The sequence below is a fragment of the Egretta garzetta genome, unplaced genomic scaffold (assembly GCF_000687185.1).
Source record: "Egretta garzetta isolate BGI_Z169 unplaced genomic scaffold, ASM68718v1 scaffold463, whole genome shotgun sequence".
Taxonomy (NCBI): domain Eukaryota; kingdom Metazoa; phylum Chordata; class Aves; order Pelecaniformes; family Ardeidae; genus Egretta; species Egretta garzetta.
The window spans coordinates 1,364,233-1,389,579 of record NW_009259188.1 but is presented as its reverse complement, the minus strand read 5'-3'; the positions used below and the strand labels follow the sequence as shown (position 1 = coordinate 1,389,579).

General features: G+C 37.7%; 1 protein-coding gene across 4 annotated transcripts in view; it reads right to left on the bottom strand.

The window, feature by feature from the left end:
• Positions 1 to 25,347, bottom strand: part of DROSHA (drosha ribonuclease III) — a 67,703-nt gene that overhangs the window by 40,367 nt on the left and 1,989 nt on the right. For all 4 annotated transcript variants that reach the window (XR_004841602.1, XM_035891306.1, XM_035891303.1 and 1 more), the window contains 13 exons: positions 24,897 to 25,347; positions 23,193 to 23,285; positions 21,973 to 22,204; positions 21,014 to 21,155; positions 19,381 to 19,535; positions 16,310 to 16,390; positions 14,669 to 14,755; positions 14,475 to 14,561; positions 11,363 to 11,434; positions 9,709 to 9,790; positions 8,313 to 8,387; positions 4,742 to 4,911; positions 268 to 392 (listed from right to left, as the gene is read on the bottom strand). The exon at positions 24,897 to 25,347 ends at the window's right edge or, in 3 of these variants, runs on beyond it. Coding sequence is in view for 3 of the 4 variants with exons in the window: in XM_035891306.1 (XP_035747199.1) it covers positions 268 to 392; positions 4,742 to 4,911; positions 8,313 to 8,387; positions 9,709 to 9,790; positions 11,363 to 11,434; positions 14,475 to 14,561; positions 14,669 to 14,755; positions 16,310 to 16,390; positions 19,381 to 19,535; positions 21,014 to 21,155; positions 21,973 to 22,204; positions 23,193 to 23,285; positions 24,897 to 25,347 (1,852 nt within the window). In the remaining variant the exon portion in view is untranslated. The remainder of the gene's footprint in view (positions 1 to 267; positions 393 to 4,741; positions 4,912 to 8,312; positions 8,388 to 9,708; positions 9,791 to 11,362; positions 11,435 to 14,474; positions 14,562 to 14,668; positions 14,756 to 16,309; positions 16,391 to 19,380; positions 19,536 to 21,013; positions 21,156 to 21,972; positions 22,205 to 23,192; positions 23,286 to 24,896) is intronic.

Sequence of the window (25,347 nt, the reverse complement as noted above, 5' to 3'; positions counted from 1 at the left end):
ACCTTTGGTCAGACCTAGAAGAGCTGTTCTCCGGTTAAAAAATTTCATACTGCACATGCATGCACATTTACTTCAGCAGATCCTGAACTATACCAGAAGAAAGAAACCTTACCTTATATTCTCTAATTCACAAAAGCTAGTGTTCAATGCCGTAAGCACTAAGCTTTATATTGGACTCAATATAAGCACATAAGCAAGCCCTATTTAAGCCACAAATGCCAACAGTAACTAGTTTCTGAACAAAAGATGGAAGGAAAAGCATCTTACTGAGGATCACCAGCATAACTGAGTTGAGCAGGTCGTATCCCAAAGTGGACAATAATGGGGAAAGTAATTACATCAGGATTGAACTGTTCGCGGTCCAGTTGATCAATACGGACTGAGCTGGGTTTCTAGGAGAAAAAAAAGCAAACAAACAAAATATACCTAATTGACAGCAGTTCCATGGAAACTTTATTGCCTCTAGCCTACACTATCCAGGAACCATGAAGCACCAATATTCCAACCTTATTAAAATACACATAAAACTAATCATTAATATTATAATAAATATTTGGCAATTACAATGAATGAAACAAAGTTAATTGACTTAGCTTTCCCAGTGAAAAAATGAAGTTTTTGATTTTCATTTTACAGGTGAGGAAATTTACAGTTTGATTATTTCCGAGAACTTAAAGCAACTTTCTTTGGTCGAGCATCACACTGGAAGTAAAATCAGGATCAGCATTCTGGCATCCAAGCTCCCACGTGCCCAAGTAGTTTGCTAAGATCAGGTTACCTCTTTAATTTTAGTTTTGTTCCTGATTTTCCAAAGTAAGTGAAGCCATAATTAGATCCATTCAATCACATTGACTAAACAGCATTAAAAAACCTGTAATGCTACTCTTAGAAAAGGCTCCTAGGCTGATGTGTACAATGAGGAATACAGTCTTATATAATGAGGGGACTTTTGTCCTTTTTACACTTCAAAACAGAAGTTCTTTTCCTAGTTAAAAAGGACAGTGTAGAAGGAGGCAACTTTCAATTCACCTCTAAAAACGCAGAAAATGAGTAATTGCACTTCGCTGTAGAAGACATGCTGCTTACACAGCTCTCGATCACTTATCCAACATATTTAAAAACTCAGTTGAAGGTGCACAGTTTGTCTCCAAGTAAACATTTTCTCCATTACCTGGCAATCTGCTTTGTTATGTGCCCGTTTACTCCCCACTTTGCAGTCAGCTGGATGAGGCCAATACTTTCTGCTTGTCTAAGGTTTCAGAAAGAGGGCATTACTTCTAGTTACCTGCATCTCAAAACTTCTAATCTAGCATTGTGATTTTTTCAAAGATGAGTTTCAAAACCAGCTCCCACCATTCCCTTCACAAAACAATAAAAACTATGTCAAGAATAAAGCTTTCACCCTTCAAACCACCTTAGTAGAACTGTTCAAAAGAATCATTTTCTGCATGGATAAGCAAAGCCAACTCTAGAAATAAAGGTAAGCTTCATCAGGTGGTCACATTTCCAATCTATTCTTGAAAAACGAAAACATACTTGAAACTTGACATTCAGACAGAGAAACATTTTCCAAGGGAAAAATGCTTATCGGCTTCCCTTTGGACATGGTGTCTGACATAAAGGTACATCTCCCCAGCCAAAAAAAGGCAAAAATAAAAATTTTTAAGTTAATTAGCTCATGCTGCCCAGTTAAAAAAAAAAGAAAGAGAAAAGAAAAAAATAAGAGAAAGCATTTTCCCCACAGCACTTCCAATAAAAAGGGGTTAAGACAATAAATTCTAATGAAAAGCATGGGGAGGATTTGTAGCAGGCCGAATGTTATTCTGTAAACCAGAGCTTAAAGGCCTGAAATTTAAGTTTAGCCATTTTTCTGGGGTTTGCATAAAGCCAATTTGAAAAGTTTTTATCCTTCAGAGAAGCTGTTCATTGCTTCTCCCCTCTCCTAGAATTAAAACTGAGGAACTTCTCCCATCTCTGCCCCTCTCGAAAAAGCAGCCTTGCTACACAACAACTCCTCTGAGAGCCAAGGTGGCAAAATATGATTAACAGAATATGAAACAATAATTATACTCAATACACCAATTCTAATTAATATATTTTAAAAAAATTACAGAGAATGTTTTCCTATTCAAATGCTTGACATTTTAGACCTTTAAAGAGAAGCTATCTGATCCTCAAAAGTGCAAAATGGAGAAGAGCTTCCAAGGGCCTGTGTGAAACGTGTGGCCTCAGGATCCCTCAGACCCAGACTCTTCCTCTTTATTCATATACCACTGCCTTTGAGTTTTGCCCTCAGTTACACAGCTGTTCACAGATGCCTGGTAACAACCAGGACAAAAGAACTCCTTGTTTAAGACTTAACCACAACTGTTCCATCTCTGACGGTGATGAGAGGGGAGCAGTCAGGCTGTGCTTTTTTCCTGCAGCAGGAAGCTTCAGCTTCCTCTCTGCTGCTGTTTCTGAAGGTTAAATGAACAAACAGCACCGTACAGAAACCTACAGTTTAAACTGCACGTCAGCAGACAGGACATAAGCAAATTAGATGTTGCTCTTCCAGATTTTTATCCCTGTGTTCTTTTACAAGTGCTGTGAGAGACCACCTAATAATCACAGCCTTGCTTTTAAAATCTCATTGAAAACTAATTCTAACAGCACAAAGGCCCATTATCTTTGTTTCCTACTCCAAACCTCATCAGTCAAGGCTCTGCTGGTATTAGAAAACATGATGAGATTGCATGCAAATGTAGTACAAAAGTATGTTAAAATACATACATATTTGTACTAGTGAGAAAAGCAGCAATATTTTAGAAAGAGTGAAGTATAGAGGATTAAAATTTGCGAACCTCTAAATCTATTCCAACAGAAAGTTTCACTGAAGTAATGAGACACTAACGAATAAATTACATTATTTTAAATAACGCTGAACTATTGTTAGTTAAGTAAATGAGATTTATATTCCTATCAATTTTTTGTCCCTTCTCCATCATGCATATATACACCTCAGTTTTAAAAAATAAAACAGAAATATAAAACCTAGATCTGCTCACAAGACAAATTATTATTTCTGAAGTGATGTTGTGGAGGAAAGCAGCAAAATAAAATTTAGTGGTTTTACTTTGTTGTGTCAAGAGGATAAAATTGAATTGAAGAGCTGTCATTTTCTAAACAGTTTCACATTGTCTCTAACAGAACTGTTTTATCTTCTAACGCTGTAAAATGCATAGAAAATACTTTCATACTCTATTTTTCACTTACTTCACACTCAATAGAATATGCTGCAATGAACAGAAAAAAATCCACAAACTAAGAAGAAAGTCATTGCAATCTTCTTGAGAGAAAAAACACGTTCTAATGATGGCATTATAACATGACAACGTTTCAAAGTGCTACAGATTTCTTTTATGCTTACACATTTTGATGTCCACACACATCTCTAAAAACACTGCCTCGTAGAATGCAAGTTTTGTCAGTAGAAATCACACAAAATCTCAAAATTAACACTACCACTCACAAACTGTCTAACAATTTCTATTATGAGATTCTCGTTTAGCGCTCAGTTTTAACCAGCTCAGCTAGAATTTTCCACAGTGAGAGTTCACGTGTATTCTGTATTTCACGTTCCCACAGATGATCTTATTTTCCTTTTGGTCTAGAATGTTTTAGCCAGCACGAACACACTCAATGAAATCAAGGGAAAAATAAATTATCCTGCCCAAGTTATGGTTAGCTTACAGAGCTTACATGAACTTGAAAAATATATTTAGGAAGTCACTTTGGCTGCAGTCTGGGGACAGGTTTTTCAGTTAGCAAACCAAATTTCCCCTTAAGCGTAATACCAAGTCACACTTCTTCTGGAGAAACTAAGAAGTTGAGCTATGAGCAAAGCTGGACAATGAAGTCAGAGAAAGAAAGATATCATAACTGAGAAAGCTGCACGGCAGTCTAAAATATTAAGTCCAAAACATGCCTCTACTACCAAGATACCACTTTGCAATGCTGATCAAACCACGCAAACAGAACCCTGCAGCTTTTAGTGGACATGATCTATTCTTGTGACCCACATTTCCTAAATGTGGAAGTCAGAAAAATGGGCCAAGTTCACATAAACACTGGAGTTGAAAGGAGCTGTTTTCAGAGAACATATGCTTTAAAACACTAATTGTTCCAAAAATAATAAGGCCATAGGGGTTTCAAGCTTGGCACTGGAAATTAATGGATGCATTCATTAAAGTACACAAAATTCCTCAGTGTGAGTGAGAGCAACACAGAAACAATGTGGAAAAAACCACATAGGCAGAAAACACGTATTCCATATTCAGGGCAGAATCTGGACAGAGCATTTTAAACAGAGCTAGGGGGTCAAAAGAGGAAGATGAAAGAAAATAGAAAATAATTACTAATTCTCTGGTCCTGTGTCAGGGAAAAGAGAATAAGATCACGCACCTAAAGACCGTCTGAGAAAATCGCAGAGGAGCAAACTACAGTTTCACATACATAAAATATAGCCATTCCTTATAACATGCACATTGAAACAGCACTCATGTGGAAATCTGCCCTTCAGTAGAGCAGCAGAGGGTGCAATTCTTCCCAGGGTTGGAAAAAGTCCATGAAATGTTCCTATAGCAATCTGCAACCATCACTCGTCATCTTTTCCCTTTCCAATTCAGCCTGTAGCAGACTCCCTGAAACAAGACGTGTACATGTCACTGAGTTGTTCATAAATCAGAATTATTTGCTCTACCATGCCAGGGCTGGTAACGATCATCCCTTTACATTCTTCTGCATATTTCTGCCATTCCAGTTCTTCCCACTGAAGCATGTTGGCAATCTCCTCTTCAGGCACCAGAGCTTTATTGCATCGTAACAAGTAGAGAAGAATCTGGTGCATCGAGAGTACTTCTTTTCCTCCATCTTAAAAACATAAATAAATAAATAAAATACATTTCAGATATTCACTCCTAAAGCATGAGCAAAACAGAAAATATGCAGAACACGTAAAATATTTGGATGAGCAAAACAAAGTGCAAAATGCTTAAGCGACTTGACAAATATGAAGGCAAATGTTTTATTGATGAATACTGCACATGCATAAACACTTTGCTAAACTGGAAGCAATAACGGTAATGATAGCCAGAGTAACAGTTTCATCATACTGTAAAGCTGAAGTTTCTAAATCGCCTGAAAAAACTTTAAAATGAGTAGGCAGAACAATCAGTTACATTGTCCAGTTATGTCTTCCTTTTCACACTTTTATCATTCTTTTTACAAGGGTAGTTAAAAAAAGCCTTTAGCCATTTATGCAGCTTTTTTAAAGAACACTCAAAATTTTATGGGATACTTCTGGATGAATGTAGCAAGTTATCTTTGCATTTTAAACTCATCTGTAACCCTTACATGCTGTACCTGCAGTAATGAAGACTAAAGAGCCTCATGCCTTCTTCTGTTACTAAATGAATCAAGGGCACATGAAAACTGCTAAATAATTCTGAGACCCCAGGACACATGCACAGCAAAGGCTGATTGTAACACAGGAAGGCAGTATAATAAACATCTGACTAGCTCCAGGTAGCCAGTTACAGATGTGAAGATGCAAACAGGAGAAGATGAGCGAGTGATGGTCCTGATGGACCACCACTCAGAAAACACCGACTATTCAAATTCAGTACATCCGCTCATATGAGTAAAAAGATAGACACGTTACTACAGTGCTTTAGTGTTCACACACGCATCTCTAACCCCCTCCTTCAACAACAGGGTGTTAGTTTGTAGGTATGGAGGCATCTTCAAGTTTCATCCACAGAGAGCACAAATGTTGATTTCCCTTACCCAGGGAGCAGAAGCAATCTGGTCCTGCCACTGAGTACATTCTCTCTACTGCTACACACAAAAAAGGGGAATAGAGAAAAACCAGAAGTAAAGCCTTAGAGCAATATGAGGGATTATGCCACAGCACAAGGAATGTGATCCCAGGCACACAGAAAAAGGCTTGCAGAATTGCTGCATAACAGCAGGGTTGCATAAGATGATGTCCTCTACCAGAGACACCAGGGAACAAGCATGCCTGGGATTACAGCACTATGGTACAGAAAGGATGAAAGGGAATGATATAACTTGGCCTCTTAGAACAATTAACCTCATTCTCACTCCAAGAGGGAATCTTAAATGAGGAAAATACACCCCAAACCTCACTGGAAACAGAAAATAGCCACAGGGGAAGATTCTTAACTGTGCAACATTTTCCTTCAAATTAAAGGGACACTCAGTTTACAAGACTTTTGTCTTTGTCAACAACTAGATTATACTATTATGCAAGAGGTAGCCCATGTTCAACAATCACTAAAAAACAAGTGTAGCCTTACTCACTAAAGACCATGGATGGGAAGGGTACAGGTTGCTATAGATAGCTGTGCTAAACAGTAGTTAGAGACCTAACCTTTCCTGGGTCAGAACATGCAGTACTTGGAACCTCAAATGTTTTTTTCTAGTCTTTTACTCTCTTAATATATTTATAGTCAAAAAAATCTATGACAGTAAATACAATACAGTAACTATTCTGCATGCTATGCGGCTCTGGCACTCAGTAAACCCAGCATGATTAGCTCAAAGCTTAGAGCTACCCCAAGGCCTGTCTCTAAGTAATCCACATAGAAAACCTGACATACCCAAACCTCGTATTTTTAGACCATGTTAGAAAAATAAGAAAGGAAGAAAAATAGAGGGGATGGGAAATCAGCAATTCATTTCTATCTTTAAAGAGACAGTTGATAGATATGTGGAGATCAGTTGCACCAATATATCTTCTTTGATTAGACATAGATAAATAATGTTCTGCAAACATACCTGAAGGAAATAGATTCCCACTCTCTGGAAATTAAAAATCTCCAAGGATATCTCAAAAAATAATCAATACGAAATGCAAATCTGATTAAAAACAAGTCTGTCATAAAGATGCTAAAAGGCAACTATATATGCAGAAATATCAGGAAAAAGACGTTTTTATAGAGTTAGAAGGCTGGGGAACTTAAAGAGGAAGCACAGAGGAATACATGGTTTAGAGACTTATCTCTCCCTATCAGTAAACAATCCAGCCGAGAGAGCTGAATTCTAAACTAGAATAAAACAAATCAGAATATAAACCCCCCAAACTAACAGGAAAACACCCTCAGGCTACACAAACTAGGCAGGTCAAACATGTTCTCATTTTGTGATGAGGTCAAGTTAATCAGCCACATGTGGCTTGATGGCTTATTTTGTAAATTGCTTCAGCAGAACCAAATCAAATGTTTGCTAGCAAGCCTCAGAGCTCTGCTTCTGATTGAACAGTGTTGTGTATCCAGGAAGGAACAACAATTAGGAATATAGTCATCTAGCCATCAGTACTCTCCACAGTAACGAGCCAAACCTCATTTAGCCACAGCTATAATTAATATCCCAACTAAGTTTCAAAGCCCAGAGCAGAGAGCACCTCCAGGCCACATCTCTCTTGATGAAGATTGTTCCATGTCTCATCTGCACCCTCAGTCCAGCAGCTGAAATACATCCTCCTGTCCACACAACCCTTCTGGAGCAATCACTTGCAGGATCTCAGCAGGACACATTTTCAATAGAGCCATGACATTTATGTCAACTGAAAGTCTGTCCTAGTATCTTAGGATGTGTTAAATGCCTGCATAAGCTGTTCACTCAAAACAAGCATAATGCTCACCGCCGAAGCTTGTCCTTGGCTAGCAGGCTAGAGTTGGATTGCATTGGAATGGTGTTTTTCTGCCTTCCACTGTTTGCTGCAAGGTCTAAGCTTGCATTAAGATTAAGAAACAATCAGAACAACATGTGCCAATCACACTGACCCTCAAAACTGCGTATCAAGAATTTTAACATAAATATTTTAATAAATATTTTTAATATAAAATCACACTGTATCCTGAAGAGCAGAAGGGACATTAAATTCAGTTTCATATGTGAGATTAGGTAATAGCACTCCTCAAGTGCCACAGCTCCATTGCAGGGCAGAACAAGGATGACACCTAAAAATGATGCCTAAAATCACCACAACACAGACAAAAGGTGGAAATGAGACTTGACCTGCCCATCTAAATCCCAGTTATGAGTAAACCATCCACACTGCCAGCAAGCACTGCCAGCTTCAGATGGAAGCACCAGATCGCTACACAGACGGAACCATTTGACTTGCAATAAGGTTTTTGGGTTGGTTGTTTTTTTTTTTTTTTGGGGGGGGGGGGTTGGGGGGTTTGTTGGGGTTGTTTTGGGTTTTTAGATCTAATTTCCGTAAAGCTACATAATACAAACATTACCTGGAAGAAATCTCACAAATCGCGGCATGAAGTGAAATCTGGGGCAGCAAATAGAATCATTTTCAAGTGAAGGACCTTAAACATGAGAAAATAAGGAAATATTTACAAACAGTAATGTATTTGCAAAAGAAGAAAAAAAAGAAGGAAACCCTGCCACAGGTGAAATCAATGAACAGTGATTACACTTGATAGGACCTAAGTTTCAATCAGAAAAGTAACAAAATGCTCAACAGAGGAACAGAGTAACAACTTCTAGTGAAAGCTTTCAAACGGACAGTTTCAAATAAAGCTACAATAACTCAAAAATAAAAAGAATCTAACAAAGTCACAGTAGCTTTATTTAAAACAGTGATACAGAAAAAATTGTTTTATATAATTCCCTTATAAGCCTTACAGACACAATCACTAGTTTACTGCTCCCTCCCAATTAGTGGGGTGTTTTTTGGTTACAATAGCAAACACAACAAGGTAATTTCCATGATGCTATTTTGTGATTTTTTTTCATTTCCTATTTCATAATCCAAAGGTCTGCATGAAAATAAAAGCAAAACCAGTAAGCACCTGGCATTAAAAAAGAAAGAAAAATCAGAACCAGTGATATGAAAGACAACATTGATATTAGAATACATTTAGTATCAGACCAAAGAAGGCAAAACATATGAAACTTGTACACTCCTCTGTTTAACTGCAGTAAGTGCAGAGTGCATCTCCGTAGACAAAGCCAAGACACCAAAACACCTACAGATTCTGAAATGAAATTCCTTTGATATTCTCTGTTTTCATTTAGACCAAGAGAAGGATCATCCCTGAAATTCTCCTTTGTCAGTCTTCACAGAAACACATATTTTCATCTTGTCAAGTCATTGACATTCAGCTTTAATGATATGTTATCCCTCTATGGCTGTCTGTATGACACTGCTTTATAAGTTAGTATTTCTAGTATTTAGTATTTACAGAGAAATACTGTATGAGTAACTTGTTAGTTAGCTTGTAAAAACAGAGAGGATAGTTTACCTGGCACCTTGGCTTTCAAAATACCATGCACACAATACAACACTGTGCAATATTAAATGTACAGTAATATTTACTGTTTGATTAAAAATAATAGTTTTGGATTAAGGAAGAAATTTAGTTTATCTGAAAGAATACAGTGCCAAGTTTGTGCATTTTAATTGCAACAGCCCACACTAGTGAACTCTAATATATTTCTTCATCTTGAAGAACAAAGTGGAAGTTTGTCCCTCCCATGTAAACCAGCATTTGACTTTGCTCTTTTGAGGCTTCTCTCCCCCTTTTTCTTTTTAAACCAAAAGAGCATAATAAGATACAGTCCTATTTACAAAAGCTGCAATTAATTGGGTTTTTGTGTCTTTTTTTTTTTTCCCCTAAAAGTTACCTTTAAGATTCCAGTCATAGAGCTCCAAAATATCTTTGAATAGATATGAAGAGAACAGCTCAAGACCTCTCACACAAAAATTCTGGGGAAAGAAAATAAACCAGAATTATAATTATATAATACTGCAAAACAAATAATGCCACTCACGCATATTTATATAAAACAATGAAAACCCCCATGTCTTCATATTTGCCAACTGCTAGACACTGAGCTTTGGAAACCGTATTGATATATCTGTAAACATCTATTGTAACTTAACACAGTGATCTCCTCAGAAAGCATTGTCAAGAAAGCACTGTAATGAAGACTCTTTAGTCAATGTCCAAATCAACACTATAGGCAGAAGTTAAGAATCTGTGATAATTTGCCATGCACTAAAACCCTTTCACCTGAGTAAGCTAAGCAGATGACATATTACTGAGAAGGATCTTTCTCATAATTCACTTTTTTCTACATGTTCATACTAAAAGTTTATAAATCACCATCTGTGATATCATGATTACTTCCATAGCAATGCATCACTACAATGCAAATTGAGGAATTTGACCTCAAGACCCAACAGGAAAGGAGAGGAAACAAAAAACAAATAAAAAAAAAAGAATGAGATCCTTCTCATCAAGTGGGGAAGCAGCTCCTCCAAATCAAAGAGCTTTCATTCAGAAATGAAGGAACTGAAATAGCCTTCCTTAAAGTCAGCACAGGTTGATAGAAATTGCATGTGTATGATACCGGCCATAAATTTCAAACCCAACAAGACAATCTCTTTCACAAGAATGCATTAGTAAAGCTGGTCTGCAGATAGTGCTGTAGCCAATTGACCAGGAGTCCAAAAGATTTCAAAGTCCCTATTTTGCTTGGTGGCCATTTGTTGTTTTAGAACAAAGTTTGGAGACAACATATCAGGCACAGTAACAAGAAGTGAATTGCTTTGATCACATTAATCTTGCTGAGGAATTTCAGGGCTCTTGCATATATTTAGATGCTGTTGAGCAACAAAAAGAGAGATAACTAGAAAGAAAAATGTAAATATATGTGACTAAATTAAACACTGATCCTATCTTTGTAGTTAATATGCAGGGGTGTATCAGTACCTACACATGCTGTTCCACTGCAACAATTTACTTCACAAACTGGCTTCACCAGGGATTAATTTGTAATAAAAAAAAAGGATTATGAGCTGAATGTGCTTTGTTTGTATCCACCGGAAATTTGTTTTGGCAACAGCTTATATTAAGTACTGATAAGCAATCTTCAGAGCTTCAAACTCATGATTAAGTTTCAGCTCTGCTATTGACTTATGTGGTCCTGGCAAACCAGCACCTCCATATGCCTTATTTTTGTCATCCGTAAAAGAAGGATAATGCCTAACTCAGCTTACAGATAACAGTACCTGACATATATTATATACAACTTGTATAAAATGAAAAGAAGCTATGGATATAAGCACTTCTTACTATTTGATTTTAATATGTGATAGCCTAGGTAGATGGATTTATGCTAGTACCTGTGAGTACAAGTTCCTTTTCAGCCATTTGTTCAGAACACAGCCTGTCTCTTAGAGACTTCATGAGATGGGATTCTGAAGAGTTTAATCCATTAAGCATATCAACAACTCATAACCCACTCTGACTTTTTGACTAATTATCCTTCTTACCTCAGGCATCATCTCCTCAATGAAATGAATTGTATAGTCAATGTTAAATCTGATTACTTTACATAGAGGAATCTGAAAGGAAAAATAGAAATCCAGCATGAAAAACTATACAGCATCAAATGTATAGTTAATGCAATTTTGTATGCAAAGGTATTACTGTCTGCTGAAAAGGGCACTTGCTAGAACAGCTGCTATGGGGGATCATGCAAAGACAGGAACACAAGTATGTGCAAGAGAAGTAACAGTTCTAACCTCCACCTCTATAATAACACAGGGCTGGCAGGAGGGATGGTAAAGGAAGATTAAATAACGCCATCTACTGGAGATTAAATTTTGCGTAGAAGAACAACCAAAGCTCAGTAAACCTGTATCTTCTCTCACTTGTATATTTGAAGGTGAATTTATTGTTGGTGACACAACATGTCAGATTGATACAGTGACCTGAAGGCAAGGTGTTTTTAGCACACTGACAATTCTGTCAGCTATACTGTCTAAAAATACAGCTTTAAGACATAGCAACACAACATAAGAAATTCAGGCTAAATTTATAGCTTTATATTAATTTCATCCAATAAATATTCTAAGAAGTCCACTCAACTAACTAGTAAGACAAACACATAATACCTTTTTTCACCCTTGAAAAACACGTTCCTTCATTTGCAAAGTCCATGGACTGTTGAAGGTGTTTCTTTTTTTAAATGGGATTTTTTTAAAGCAAAAATGCTAAGTTTCTAAAAGACTACAGAAATGCCTAACCTTACCGTACACACTTACGGCTCTTTACAAGCTTTACTATTCACTGGCCTTGCAAGCATAAAAGAATCTTAAAACAATTCAACAGTCTGTGAAAGTGAGGCAACCCAAGGTTATTTTGCATTGATAACCACAAAAATAAATATCTGAACTGTGCTGGGGCTGCACTGAAATCAATGGACTTAGCAGAGGTGCAATCTTCTGCTTACATCTTCTTGCAGCCCACTGTCAAACATCTGACTATTTTGTCTACAAAAATCTGTTGGCATCTGTATGATAAACTAAGGAGCTACACCAAACAACCAAACAAAAGTTTGCATTTCCTACAATTTGGTACAATATAAATGTGAATACAAAAATAAAAAACCTTGGAAGTCAAATGTCCCATTTAGAATCCAAGAAGAGGAAAACCTGCCACATTTAAATCAGCGGGGCTTTTTTTTTAAAAAAAAAAAATTAAAATATACAGAGTGTTTGCTTACTTTCTAACATGTCAGTTCAAGCAGGAGAGGCTATTCTGATTCAGAAACTCAGTGGCTTAGGGTATTTTTCTTTGTATTGAAAAGAAAACGAATGCTTTAGAGAAATGATCACAACCAAAACCTCCATGAATTACAGTTCCACATACATACGCAAATACATAGCAAAGGAACATGTGGTTGGTACTGTATAATTGTTTTGGTAGTTATAATAGGAAAATTATATTTTTTCTTATGACTGTATTAACCATTTTCCCTAATATCTGACCTGTTCAATTATTACTGAGTAACAGTAGTAACAGTTTTAAGACTTCTAACAGCGTGCAAAGCTAAGACTTCAAATTACAGAAATTTGGTTCAAAAATGTTTGTGTTTGAATCTTTATTTTTGCTACCCTTTACCACCTCCCTTTTATCAAATATGTTCCAAAATGTCTCTCAAACAGCAGTTTTTATGTTGCCAAAAATCATCTCAAGACAGCAAGAAACTTCTTCCCAAGGTCTTTAAACCTATTAGTAACAGGAACTGACAATACAGTGTTGCTTTGTATTCAATTCTGCAAAAAAGTAATCATTTACTGCTGATCACCTCCCCTATTTGGAATGATAAAAAAACCACACATGCACTTTACAGTAAGAGTAAACTCAATGTCTTCACTCATGTCAGACAAGAATAGTTTTTCTTTGTTCTCCATATATTTAATTCTCTGCCTTCCTGTCATGCAGTAGACATACAAATTATAAAGATAAGGTGGTCTTTTTACCCTTTTAATGTGAGTAAAATTAAACTGCTCTTTTGCACGTTTGCAAAGTGAAAATGTAAGGCCTCAGGACAAATCTGCCTTGAACCCCAAAGGCTGAGTTAACGCTACGTGGCAGGACTGCTTCACAGTGCAACTCCATGGGCTGAACTCTACTCTTCTACTGACTTCTCATGAACATTACAGTCCCTTTCCCTGCTCACCAAAAGTAAAGTGTTGCCATATATACTGTGCAAGCAAACTGTCACAAAAAAACCCACTTTCTTCTCAGTGCCTCTCAGTTCCAGTATTTTTACATCCCAGTCCTGTACTGATAACCATTCTTATACTGGGTTTTGGCATTGGTAGTGTACCTAGCAATAGGTATAAAACCAAGGAAACAAAACAAACCCTACAACATTTGAAAAACAATTCTTGAAATATCTAGATAACCAAAAAAAAAAAAAATCTTCAAATGTACAGAAATTAAGTATTCACATATTTTTCATTCAGATATGGCTAAGAGCTTATATTGGAAAAGAAGGGCAGTCAAGTACAATCATGTCCTTTTCTTGTTATACTTGCTTTGAAAATATAAAATTGTCTTTAAATACCTACAAGTTTTAATAAAAACCATAACTTGCCTAGTTCCTGAAAAAGCTGAACAGATGTTAGAAAGTAGTGGATATGCCTATTTAAGTTTTTAGAAGAGAGAAAACCCTTTAGAGTGGATCTCTGAAAAAAGTCCATTTGTCACTTAATAAAGGAAAAACCTTTTTTATTGTTGTTGCTGTTTTTTAAAAACTTTTTCAACTTAACAAACCTCCTCATCCAATTTAAATCCAATTAACAGTTTTAACAATTTATTCCATGGTTTATTTCACTTCCAAACTGCAAAACACATAAAAAAACATTACTTTGATACACATCACAGTTGCAGTCACAGTTTGAAGACAATGCTTACCACAATTAGTCAAGAAAAAAACTGAGACTCATTAGCACAAATGTCTTTCCCATGTCCCCAGTGCTGGCAAGATGTTTGTAACATGTATTTACCATAGTTTTAGAGGAATTCTACTTCAGGGCAGAAACAGCTTGCTTTCCAAACAAATACCATGTATGTAGCAATGAATATACTTACGTTTGTTAGTGGGGCATGTGCAAACATTGAGAAACCTTCAAAGATATATTCATGGTCATCATACTCAATAACAGTAGGTCTGTCTGTCTAAAAGAAGCAAACAAAACCACCACAGAGTAAGCAAGAAGTAGCGCTACTTCCATCACTGAAAACAAATTTAGAGCCCTAGTTAGAATTATTTATAAAGTACTTACTAAGAAGTTTGTGGGAGGTGACACAGTAATTCGATAGTGGTATAGTCTTCCAGCATTGTTGGTCATGGGGCGACATGGTTTAATGGGCTTAAAGAAAGAGATAAGTAGAATTATGTGTAGAGTCAAGGCAAATTTAGATTAAAAGAGAGAATAAAAGCATTTCTAACAGCCATGAAATATGCACTAGGAAAAATTAAATAAAGCAGGTAGTCATAATTAAGGATTCTGGGAAGAGGGAAAGCAGGGCTTTATCTACAACTTCACTTTCAAAAATATTTTTAAAGCTTTCAAAAGGAAAAAAGGTGAAAAACATTGCAGTAATTTTTTCATTTTCCATTTGACTTTTAATCTTTCATACATGCAGAAGTTAGTTGGTTATGTACTAAACTAATTTCCTCTTTTATATGAATTTGTTTCAGGGAACTAATTTTAAAAATCTTACGAAAAGGAACCTGGACCTCACATAAGAAGATCTCAAAGTATGTTATCAAAATAGACAGGTATCAGCTCATCTGCTTGGGGCAAATCTAGGGCCTGAAGGGAGGAGATTAGCCTATAACCAAGAGGCACCTCAGGTTGTGATGCCTGCCTGCGAAGTCTAAGGGTAGCCTTCCCTCTGTTCACTCTGATGCAACATCAAAATGCCTGGGATTCATGCCTTCTTCCAGCTTGTTCTGAAGCAGTCCAGTTTAAAGACCTAAAAGTCCTCAGCAGTCAGATAAAACCAGTTTCTCATATGCCCTACATCCAATTTGCTGCAGTTCAGAAGCTGCCACCAGCCAGTTCAGAATACATCTGTCTGCATGGCAAAAATATCACTGCAGCAAGCAGGGAACTACTCTAAACAGCATTACAAAAGTTGGCCTGATGGCAATAGCAAGACAGCTACAAAGCTCTGTGCACTTTACAAAACCCATCCAGTAAGTAGGGTAATTACTCTGGCTGTTCAGCCCCAAATTAAGCTTCTTACTGCTGCTACAAGACAGTTACAAACCAGCCAGTTTAAAGCTACCCAGGTTTATCTACAGGACAGTGTAAAAACTAGTATATCCTAGGAAATTTTCTGAAACCTCAAATTCCCAGCTGGCCTTGCTCCAGGGAGCAGCTGCCTTCATGCAGCAAGTTTTATGTATCAGTTTTCTCCTGCTAAAATTTTCTCCCTCCTCTGCAAGAAAAACACTCAAGACAACGTGGGGATGAGTATTTATATTGCAGACATGCTCTAGTGCTAAGGTAAGAACACCTCCTGACAAGCTTCCTGCTCCTGTCAGTAGCAGAATTACTATTTATTTACTTTTAAAGCAATCCCTTCACAAAGAGGGCCTTCATAACATACTCATCCACTTGAAGATGGTAGAACTTTGACCACAAGTTCTTTTTTATTAACGTAATTGTGTTTCAGAAACTTTAAAAAGTAAAACACTAGAACTAAAATACAAGCAAAAGTTTTCCATAGTTTTCAGGTGGATTTCTATACCAGTACGGAGCTTTAAATACGAGGTTACACAACTAAGTGATTTAAAGTTGCACAGGAGTTTTTACTAAGCCTCTTAATCATGGGAAAAAAAAACTCAGATCAACTCAGTATAAGTTTACAGCAGCATGTTTGTATTCATAATTGCAATTCTTAGAATTACTTACCTCTTCACCAGGATAAATGCCATGTCTTATTCCTGTTCGTCGGGCTTTAGCACTGCACTTGCACAAAGGTCCATCATTCATCTGTCAAAAACAAAATAGGATTCTGTTTTTATTGAAAAATGGGTTTGGAAAAGTATGTTGGTTTTAATGCCTGTAGTGCTGATGCTTCTAAAAGCCTGTCATACTTAGATTAAGTGGATGTTCTTAAGCCAATAAAACTGAAAACAGTACAGAGTAATGTAAGAAAACTGCACAATAGCATTAGAACTTCATCACTGTTCAAGAAGCACAAGATGGAAAAATGCTCTTAGGAGAACCGTACCATTCTTACTACCATATACATCTTTTCCATTTCTTATACATACAAACAGCACAGTCTGCCTAAAATGAGATTCAGGCTGTAAACATGCACATGCAAATATTTACATGCTGAAGTCTCCATGTTCAAACAGCTCCACTTAGTTCACCAACTGAAATCCTGTCCCTGATAAACCCCTCTGCAATATGGCAAAGCTACCACCAAAAGCATGCAAAGCAGACCACTTGAAGATTTACTTCTTTAAAGTAACAAGTAAATGAGAACACTTCAAATGCATCCTGCAAACAGATCAGTAAAAAAGAGGAAGGGGCAGGGGGTTCGAATATCCACTTCAGTATTCCATATGGGTGCATCAAGTAGCTATATCCAAAAGGGCCACCACACACGGTATAAAGCTAGTGTCTTTCTTCTCACTTTTATGACCAAGTTCAATGCAGACTATTAATTACTGCAATACCCTAAAGCTTTCTGTTCTTAACATCATGCCCATTGCAGAAATCCAACAAAAAAAAAACAAACAACAAAACCAGAACTAAACAGAGAAATAAATGAACTTTCCAACCCCAGGCTTTAATGGAGTTTTTCAAAGTTTGAATCCAAGAACTGAGACATTATTTTTAGACTTAGAAAAAAATCCAACAACCTTGCAATGCAATACAGAAACCAGTAAAACTTTCCATGCCATAATAAGCAGGCTGAAAATGGAAATGGTGTCCACAGGGGGGCTAAATAGTACCATCAGCAAATAGATATAACGTGAAGATACCTCAGGAAGCAAGAACCACCAAACTGCTGTTAACGTAGTCTTCAGACAGTTGGGAGAGGGATGCTATTTTTTAGTTTTGATGTTAATACTCTGAACGTTAATCTCAGTTTAATTTCTTCAGATTGGCACAGTGCATACGTGCAAAGGAAGATAAGAAGTAGGGCACTTCTCCACTCCTTTGGGAACTTAGCCATGCAATTTTAACAGAGGGACATGACAGCTTTTTGTTCACACATTTTTTTCCACACACTGAGACCACTGAGGAAAGTACAGGCTCAATGAAACTGAATCATGCTTATAGGTAAAAGCATACTTCCCTCACTGGCTTATACAGCAACAAACCATCTCATCCTTAATTCTTAGAACTGTTCAGCACTAACACTGCCTCCATTATATTAAATGCACAGACTGAAACTGAGGGAGATGTGCAGTACCTGTAAAGCCCAGGACTTGAGAAGCAAGACAGACACATATCTATCTTGTCCCTAATGACAGAGCTCATGGAAAAAAAAAATACAGAAGAACGATCATGAAGTGATGATAAAATTATATTGAAAGATCATAATTTTACGCAAACTAAGGCAATGGCTTCTAACTTCCTCTGGCCAACAGGGCAACACAAACAAGCAGATAACACCTTGTAAGGAAAAGGCCACTGTGGTGGCAACAGCTTTAACAATTTATTTTCTGGCAACTGCCAGCACTGCTGGAGATTATCCCAAGTAACAAACACACTGCTCAGATTGAAGGGTTGGGAAGATCCATCCTAAAAATCTAGTTCCGTGTCAGAAGGTGTGCCTGTACATGCCAGTGTGCACGGCAATCATTCCTGTTTTATGTAGTGATAGGTAGAAAGCATTCTGGCGTACCAGATAAATACCTAGGAAAAGTTCAAACGTTTTCAGATAAAATCTACTCAAAAGTAGTATAGCACTGACAAGCTCACCATGAACTGATTTCAGCCCCTTCAAGAAAGATAAAGTTTTTGGGGAAGAAAGCTTTTCAGCAGGAAACTCATAAACCACACATCCCTGAATCTATTCATCCTACGGTTATTCCACTTCTTTTTATTTAGCTAATATTCTGGCCTAGAACATTACTTTGAAGTGTGCCCAAGAGCAACACAATTTTTCAGTTAAATATCTAAACAGTTCACTAATTTTGTTTTCCATACAAATAAAACCAGCTAGCTATGCTCAGTCAAATTGTTATTATTTTTTTTTTTAACTAGAAGCATAAATATGAGTCTGTAATAGAACATTCAACAGACCTTTGAATTACCACAGCGGCAATAAGCATTGCAGTATCTCTTGGCATTATGATTTGTTGCATGCTAAATTCATGCATCTGCATCACACAAAGTGCCAGAAAAATAAATTTACTGACATGCTATTTGACAATGACTTAAAATAGACTGTAAAATATTTAAGTAAGAAAGATGAAGATGGCAAATTTGCAAACAAAAACTACTCTTCTGTGCAATGTATACATTCAAAACAACACTTCATGAGCTCAGCAATTACATTTAATGAGAACTATAATCTCCATGCAATTACAAAAGAACCATTAGACAAGAAATTAGGAGCATTAACCGCAAATTTAAAACATTATTTATCATTATGAGCTGAGAGCTTTTAAGTGAAAAATTTGTAAAGGAGGTAAACATCCCAGAATTCATCTGTGTACTTTTATCTCAGGGCTAAGAGGACAGCATTAGTACACTGTTAGCAATCCAGGTTTTATTAACACTGTCAGATGTGATTCCAGCTAAATAATCCCCACGATTCAGGAGCTGGAACCACACTCTTGAAATCAAAAGTGAAGTGCTTTGAAGAAGGTGAGAAAGAAAAGGGGATGGGGGGGGGTTAAAAAAAATGCATATTGAAATAGATCTCACTCAGCATGTTTGACAACAATGCATAATTTGGGGTCTACAGAGGAGAATGCCTCCTTTCAGATACACAGTACTTTTTCCTTTCGCCATACCTGTCCTGGATCATTGTACCACAGTTCTTCATGGAGACGATCAGGGTGTGCTTTTTTACGCTTAATTTCTGCAATGACGTCAAAAACTTCAGAATCTGAACTACTAGAGCAGCTGCTGTCATCTTCAGAGTCACAGTCTGAGTCACTGGAGCTTTCTGATTCACACAGGGAAAATAAAGTCAGCTGAAAAATAGTTCCACGCATTCTCTTCCCCAGCAGCAAAGCATTCTCTGACATGACGTAACTAACTGTGGCATACTGAAAGTTAAAGTTGTGTATGACGTTCACACTAATAAAAAGATGGACAGCAACTGCATTTTTAATTAAAAAATGACAGCAAATACTATGGATATTAAATGCCTAGAACAACTGCATCTGTTTGCACGCGTCAGATTGCTGTTTGGCTGCCCAGGAGCACCACTGATCAGTTGTGGAAGAGCAATTTCAGTTACTTGACATTAAAGATTATAGAGCTATAACCAACACAAGTGTGACCATAAACTCAAAAAAGAAAAAAGAAAAAAAAAGAGAAGGAAAACAGAAAGAAGACACATGAGATCATTAGCGTGAGCTAAACAGAACCTCTTGTTGTTTAAAGATTGAGCAAAGTGCTTATGTCTAGTTCCATTTTACCTAAAAATGCTGCTGTCTGTAGCAGGATACTGTCTATTTAAAGAGTTACAAAACAGCACATACGGATAGAATTATTATAGAACATGTACTGCTAGACTCATGTAACCAGCCGTGTCACTATATACTTGTATTTCAACTTCAGAATTTTTGATACGTGATTTTTAAAGAGTTACTAGGCTCAGATATGACAGTCTGAAGCAGCTCAATGGGCATACACGAAGCATCAGTTAAAAAGCAAGTCCAGCAGAGTATCTAAATTAATGCGATATGCCGAATTTCATGAACCGATGCAACTGACTGAAAACCACACTATGAAACACTGAAATGCTGGAAGTATAATAGGAACAGCTAACAGTTGTCACAAAACAAAAATAAAAAAAACAGCTTTCACTGACTTTTGACTAGACAAATTGCTATCAGAAAGTACGCCCTGCTAATTCAACCAGTATTTCCCTAGTAACTGATACAGCTAGCAGACTTAACTTCACTGTAAGAAGATCCATATGGGTGGTGCATGACAATGCAGACAAAAATATGTTCTGAAAACTGATACTTCCGCACAAGATCATAATAAGGAGAGTTGCACAACTAAAATACAATCCAGAAGAAAGATGAACTCGGTGCCATAACAAGCAGCCATATGAGTTTATCACCACTACTCTGGCTTCCTTTTTAGAAATATAAGACCAGCAGCTGCTCAAAGCCTCTTGTGCACCGTGCTTTGGCCTATCTGACCATGCTCAGGGTACTTCTGTGCTGTGGAAGAGACTTTAGCATAAGGCAGTGCTGGATACTCTCTATTTTCCCTTAGGCTTTCTGGGTAAAGAACCCAGCTCTACTTCAGTCAAAACCAACAGTAGAACTCCCATGGATATGCACAGAAAGGAAGGATTTAAAAAACACATATTAACCTACCAATGTTATTAAATACAAACAACTGCCAGAACCAGGTTAACTACAGATTATTCCTCTTCAGAACTTTGTCATCATTTATTCTTACCTAAATCTTCATCCAGCTTGGTCTTTGGTGGCTCCCATGGTGGCCTGGCTGCTTTGGCTTTTGCCTGTCGCTTTCCTAACTCCTCATCAAACTTTTCATACAGATCTCGGAGCTTACTTGTTCCTACCACTGTAGAGTCTCCCTGTTAATTAAAAAACAGAACAACAACAAAAAAGAGACAGTGTTGAAACAGTACATGAACACAACATGCACCAGCATTTCCCAATGACCGTTCAAGGGGGGAAAAAAAAGATGGATCTCAGTGCAGTTCAATGAAACATGGAAATACTTGTTAAGGCTTTAGCATACCATTACATTGCTCGGTCAAATGAATTAGCAGAGAAATTACTTCATTCACTGGTGCATTATCATCAAACCCTTGGCTTAACAAAGCACAACTATGGCTTTTTTAGTATATGGCTTTAGCATATTTAGTATAGCTCAGCATTGATTTTTAACAGGTTCAGAAGAAACAGGAGACCTGTGGAAGTATTTTGCAATTAGAAAGAATTTTATCACACACAAGAAACACAAAGCTCAGCTCATTCTGTTGCCTGCTTTGAATCACTTCCCTCCCTCTATCACTCCTTCACCAACAAGTGTTACTGTTAAGTACAAAGAATTCTGACTTCCTGCTTCTGTACAAAACTTGTCCAAGGTTGTGGGAATATATGGTGATCAAGGCATCTTTGCTCAAATACACGTATAATGGAAAAAACCCACCCTTCTCTCCTGGAGACAAAAAAAGTACCCCTCTTCCATGTACAAATAATCTGAATGAAAACAGACAGAAGAAACTGATGAAAATAGAGAATGCCAACAAATAAAGCCCTTAACAGGGTTAAAAGACTGAGATGATTGGGAGGAGAAAAGGATTAAGTGCTTCATATCAATCAAGTAATCAAATAATCAATAAAGGACTTGTGTACAGTATTTTTAGAGTCCTCTCACAAACATACCACTTGATCCATAGGGTCATTGGAATAATAGCTTTCAGAATGGGTACAGCGAACCCAGACTGGCTTAAGTAATTCCTCATCTTCCTCTTCATTTTTTTCAGATGCATTCTCCTCTGATTCTTTGTCTTTGATAGCAGTATAATTTTTCTCTTTGGTGGAGCTCTGGTTCTCAGACCACCTTTCTCTGTCCTCTTCCCATCGGGGTCTTTTTCTCTCTCTGCTTGGAGACCGGCTTAGTGGGAGAAAGCAAACAAAAGCAATTTTCTATTATTTTACCAGTGACAGTTTCATAATGAAAAAACAAATAGTTCACTTCAGATCAGTACATCGTTCAATCATATAAACCAGAGCAAAATCCAATTGCCTCTTCCTGCTTTTAAATTGCAACATAAGGAGTACTTTGTAGTTCTGACCTACCATAAAAAAATTACTTAAAACTGAAATTGCTTTTGTATTTTAAACCTTTTTCAAGAATTAGAATGAAAAATTATGTGCTATTTTAGATTAAAACTCATACTTGCATTCTAGATGACTTTCATAGAATGTTTTGGAATAGAATGACTTTCTTTTAATTTTGTTCCGAAGTTAGAAAGTCATCACTAAAAACTAAAAGTCACATCACTCACAACTAAAAGTTACAGTATAAAGAAGTTTTGATATATAGCCAACAAACTATTCACATGAAAAAACAACTAGGGTTTTATTAGAAGGATTATACAGAAGCCACAATGCTTGTGTTACTCTAACTCTGGCAGTCCTTTGAACAACACAACCTATGATACTCCTTATGTCTTGCAAAACGAATGCTTTCAGAAGCTGAATATAGGAAAACTACTTTTTTTTAACCTCCTCTACCTACAAAGCCAGTATTTTGCACTGATTTCAACTATCCAGGATTCAGAAGGAATGGAGTTTTTTTAATATCAATATAAAAAAAAAAGCTCCTAAAAGATGATCTAAACATAGAATGACTTTAAATGATCTTGGTACTTTACAGACTGGAAGCAGAAGTAAAAGAAGTCTTTAGGACACAGCAGCAAAGCCCTGCCTCCAGAGATCAATCCTGCTTCTAACTCTACAAGGTCTTGAGATAACTGACATTTGTATGCATATCCAGATGGTTATAAATTTCAGACACTCATCCAAGTTTCAAACCAGGCACGTACATACACAAACTCATGTGCATGGATACACAGGAGAACAAATGTAACCTTCCTTACCTTCCTGCTCTCTTGTAATCTTTTTTGTAGGATCTGTCTGGTGATGGTGATCTTCTGCTATCACGGTGTCTATGCCTCTCCCTCTCCCGTTCCCTAGGAGATTTCAAAACATAAGTTAAAAGAGAAATCTGGCATTTCATACATTCCACTCCTGAAAGGAGCACAGAAGCAGGCTGAGATCATGTTACGCAAAATGATATACACGTGTTGACTGCTAAAACCCCAGACATTCTTAACACTGACCTTCAAGAAATTTGTAAAAGACAGTCACCTATCTCCTCTGCCTTTGCCATAAAGCCATCTACCTCAATACTTTAGTTAATTCATACCAAACAGAGGTAAATTCTATAAATTCACCACAGAACTTGTTGCCATTCTTCCTCTTCTGATACAAATGGCAAAGGGTAAGATTATTGTATCTTTAACCACTCTTAATGCCTCAAGAAAGGGAAAGAAAACCTATTCCACGCACAACAGCTTCTGAGGTTTGTGAGGGAGGGCTGGAATACAGGGGTCTAAGGTTCTGCAAGTAGATCTCTGCATATCTAAAGTGGCTTCATTTCCACAGGCACTATGCATAAATATGTATTTCACACATGACATGAGAAAGCTCAGAGATTCTAAAGTTAGAGCATGTGATCCAGGTGCCCTGATAAATATTTAGATACTTTCCAATAGTGCTCTCTGAATATTCTGACTTGGATCATTAGACACAAAAAGAGCCACCAAGAGAGCAAATCTATGACACGTGAGAGACTTAACTGATGATGGCTTGCTCTAAAACACCACGCAGCAAACCGCATCAGGTCAGCTCCTAATTTGCAAGCTGTTTGCATCTATGAAGCAGAGGGACAGAAACTTCACAATACATCCCTAAATAAGCAGTCCACACTCATCCATCTGAATCGTAAGATGTCAACATACCCTACAACTTGCCTAGTTCTTTTAACTGGTGTATGCTAATTTTCACCTCAGTTCTCTCTTGAGATCACAGGCCTGCTTGCCGAGGTCTTCATCGTGAACAGAATCACACAGGCAGGTCTAAGCACCTACTGGGAGGTCCCGTGAAGCCTGCACACATCTGCGCTGGTGTCCCACGAGGATGAGGACAGAGCAAGATGAAGAACGCTGTACAACATGTTTTCCACTGAAACACCCCACTGCGGGGATTAGATATGTGCACCTATCAGACTATAAAACCCTCTGAGTGCTGGTTCTCTACAAATACAAGGTTCGCTCAAAGACAGACCAAATTCAATTAACACCTGGAACCCTAACTCTGGTACCTAAACTTTGAAATCTGAAGTGCTGAGACTTAACTCTTTGTAAGGCTCAACTTCGAACAGTCTTTTGCACAAAGTTGTGCCAGCTCTACTTTCACACCACATGTGCTTAAGTTTCTACGGTAAATACCCATGAGAGTAGAGCACTACTCAGCAATCCACTCAGTTTTCAAACAAGAGCTTCTTTGCTTCCAGCTATTTCCATGGACAAGGGCAACAAATCTGCCAAGCTTGCAAAGGTGAGGCAGAAACAGTGTACCTGAAACATGTCAAAACAATAATAGCTCTTCCCATCAGACCTGAGTACTGGCTATCTCCCGAGCTAGAGGGAAAAACAAGGGCGAGGGAAGAACATAGATGCAAACACTATGGGACAGTGATGACAGCTCTCCCTCTGCAGGCAGAAGATTCCTCAAGTTACCTGTTACGCTCATAACTTCTGTGATGAGGCGATATCCTTCCTCTGTCATAATCTGTCCGGTGCCGACTGCTTTCCTGCCTCCTCCTATCTGGACTCCGTCCTCGATCCCGCCGATCCCCATGGTTAGCGGACCGATGCCTGTCACCGTGGATGTGACCGTGTTCACGATGCCGGTGCTCGTCGTAGTGCTTGCTCCTCTCTGGAGACCGCCGGTCGCTTTGTGACTTCTCTCCCTGGTACTGCCCTGTGTGCCGAAAATGGCTGCTGCCGCCACCGCTGTTGGCAGGGCTGCTCTGAAAGGAGCCAGAGTTGTGCTGGTAGCTGCTGAAGTTAGGCGGCGGGAACGACTGCTGCGAATACCCTGCAGAGTACACAGGCTGGTAGTTGACTTGCTGTGGTATAACTGGTGGCGGGGGGGGATGCGGCACTGCAGGAGGAGGCATCATGTAGG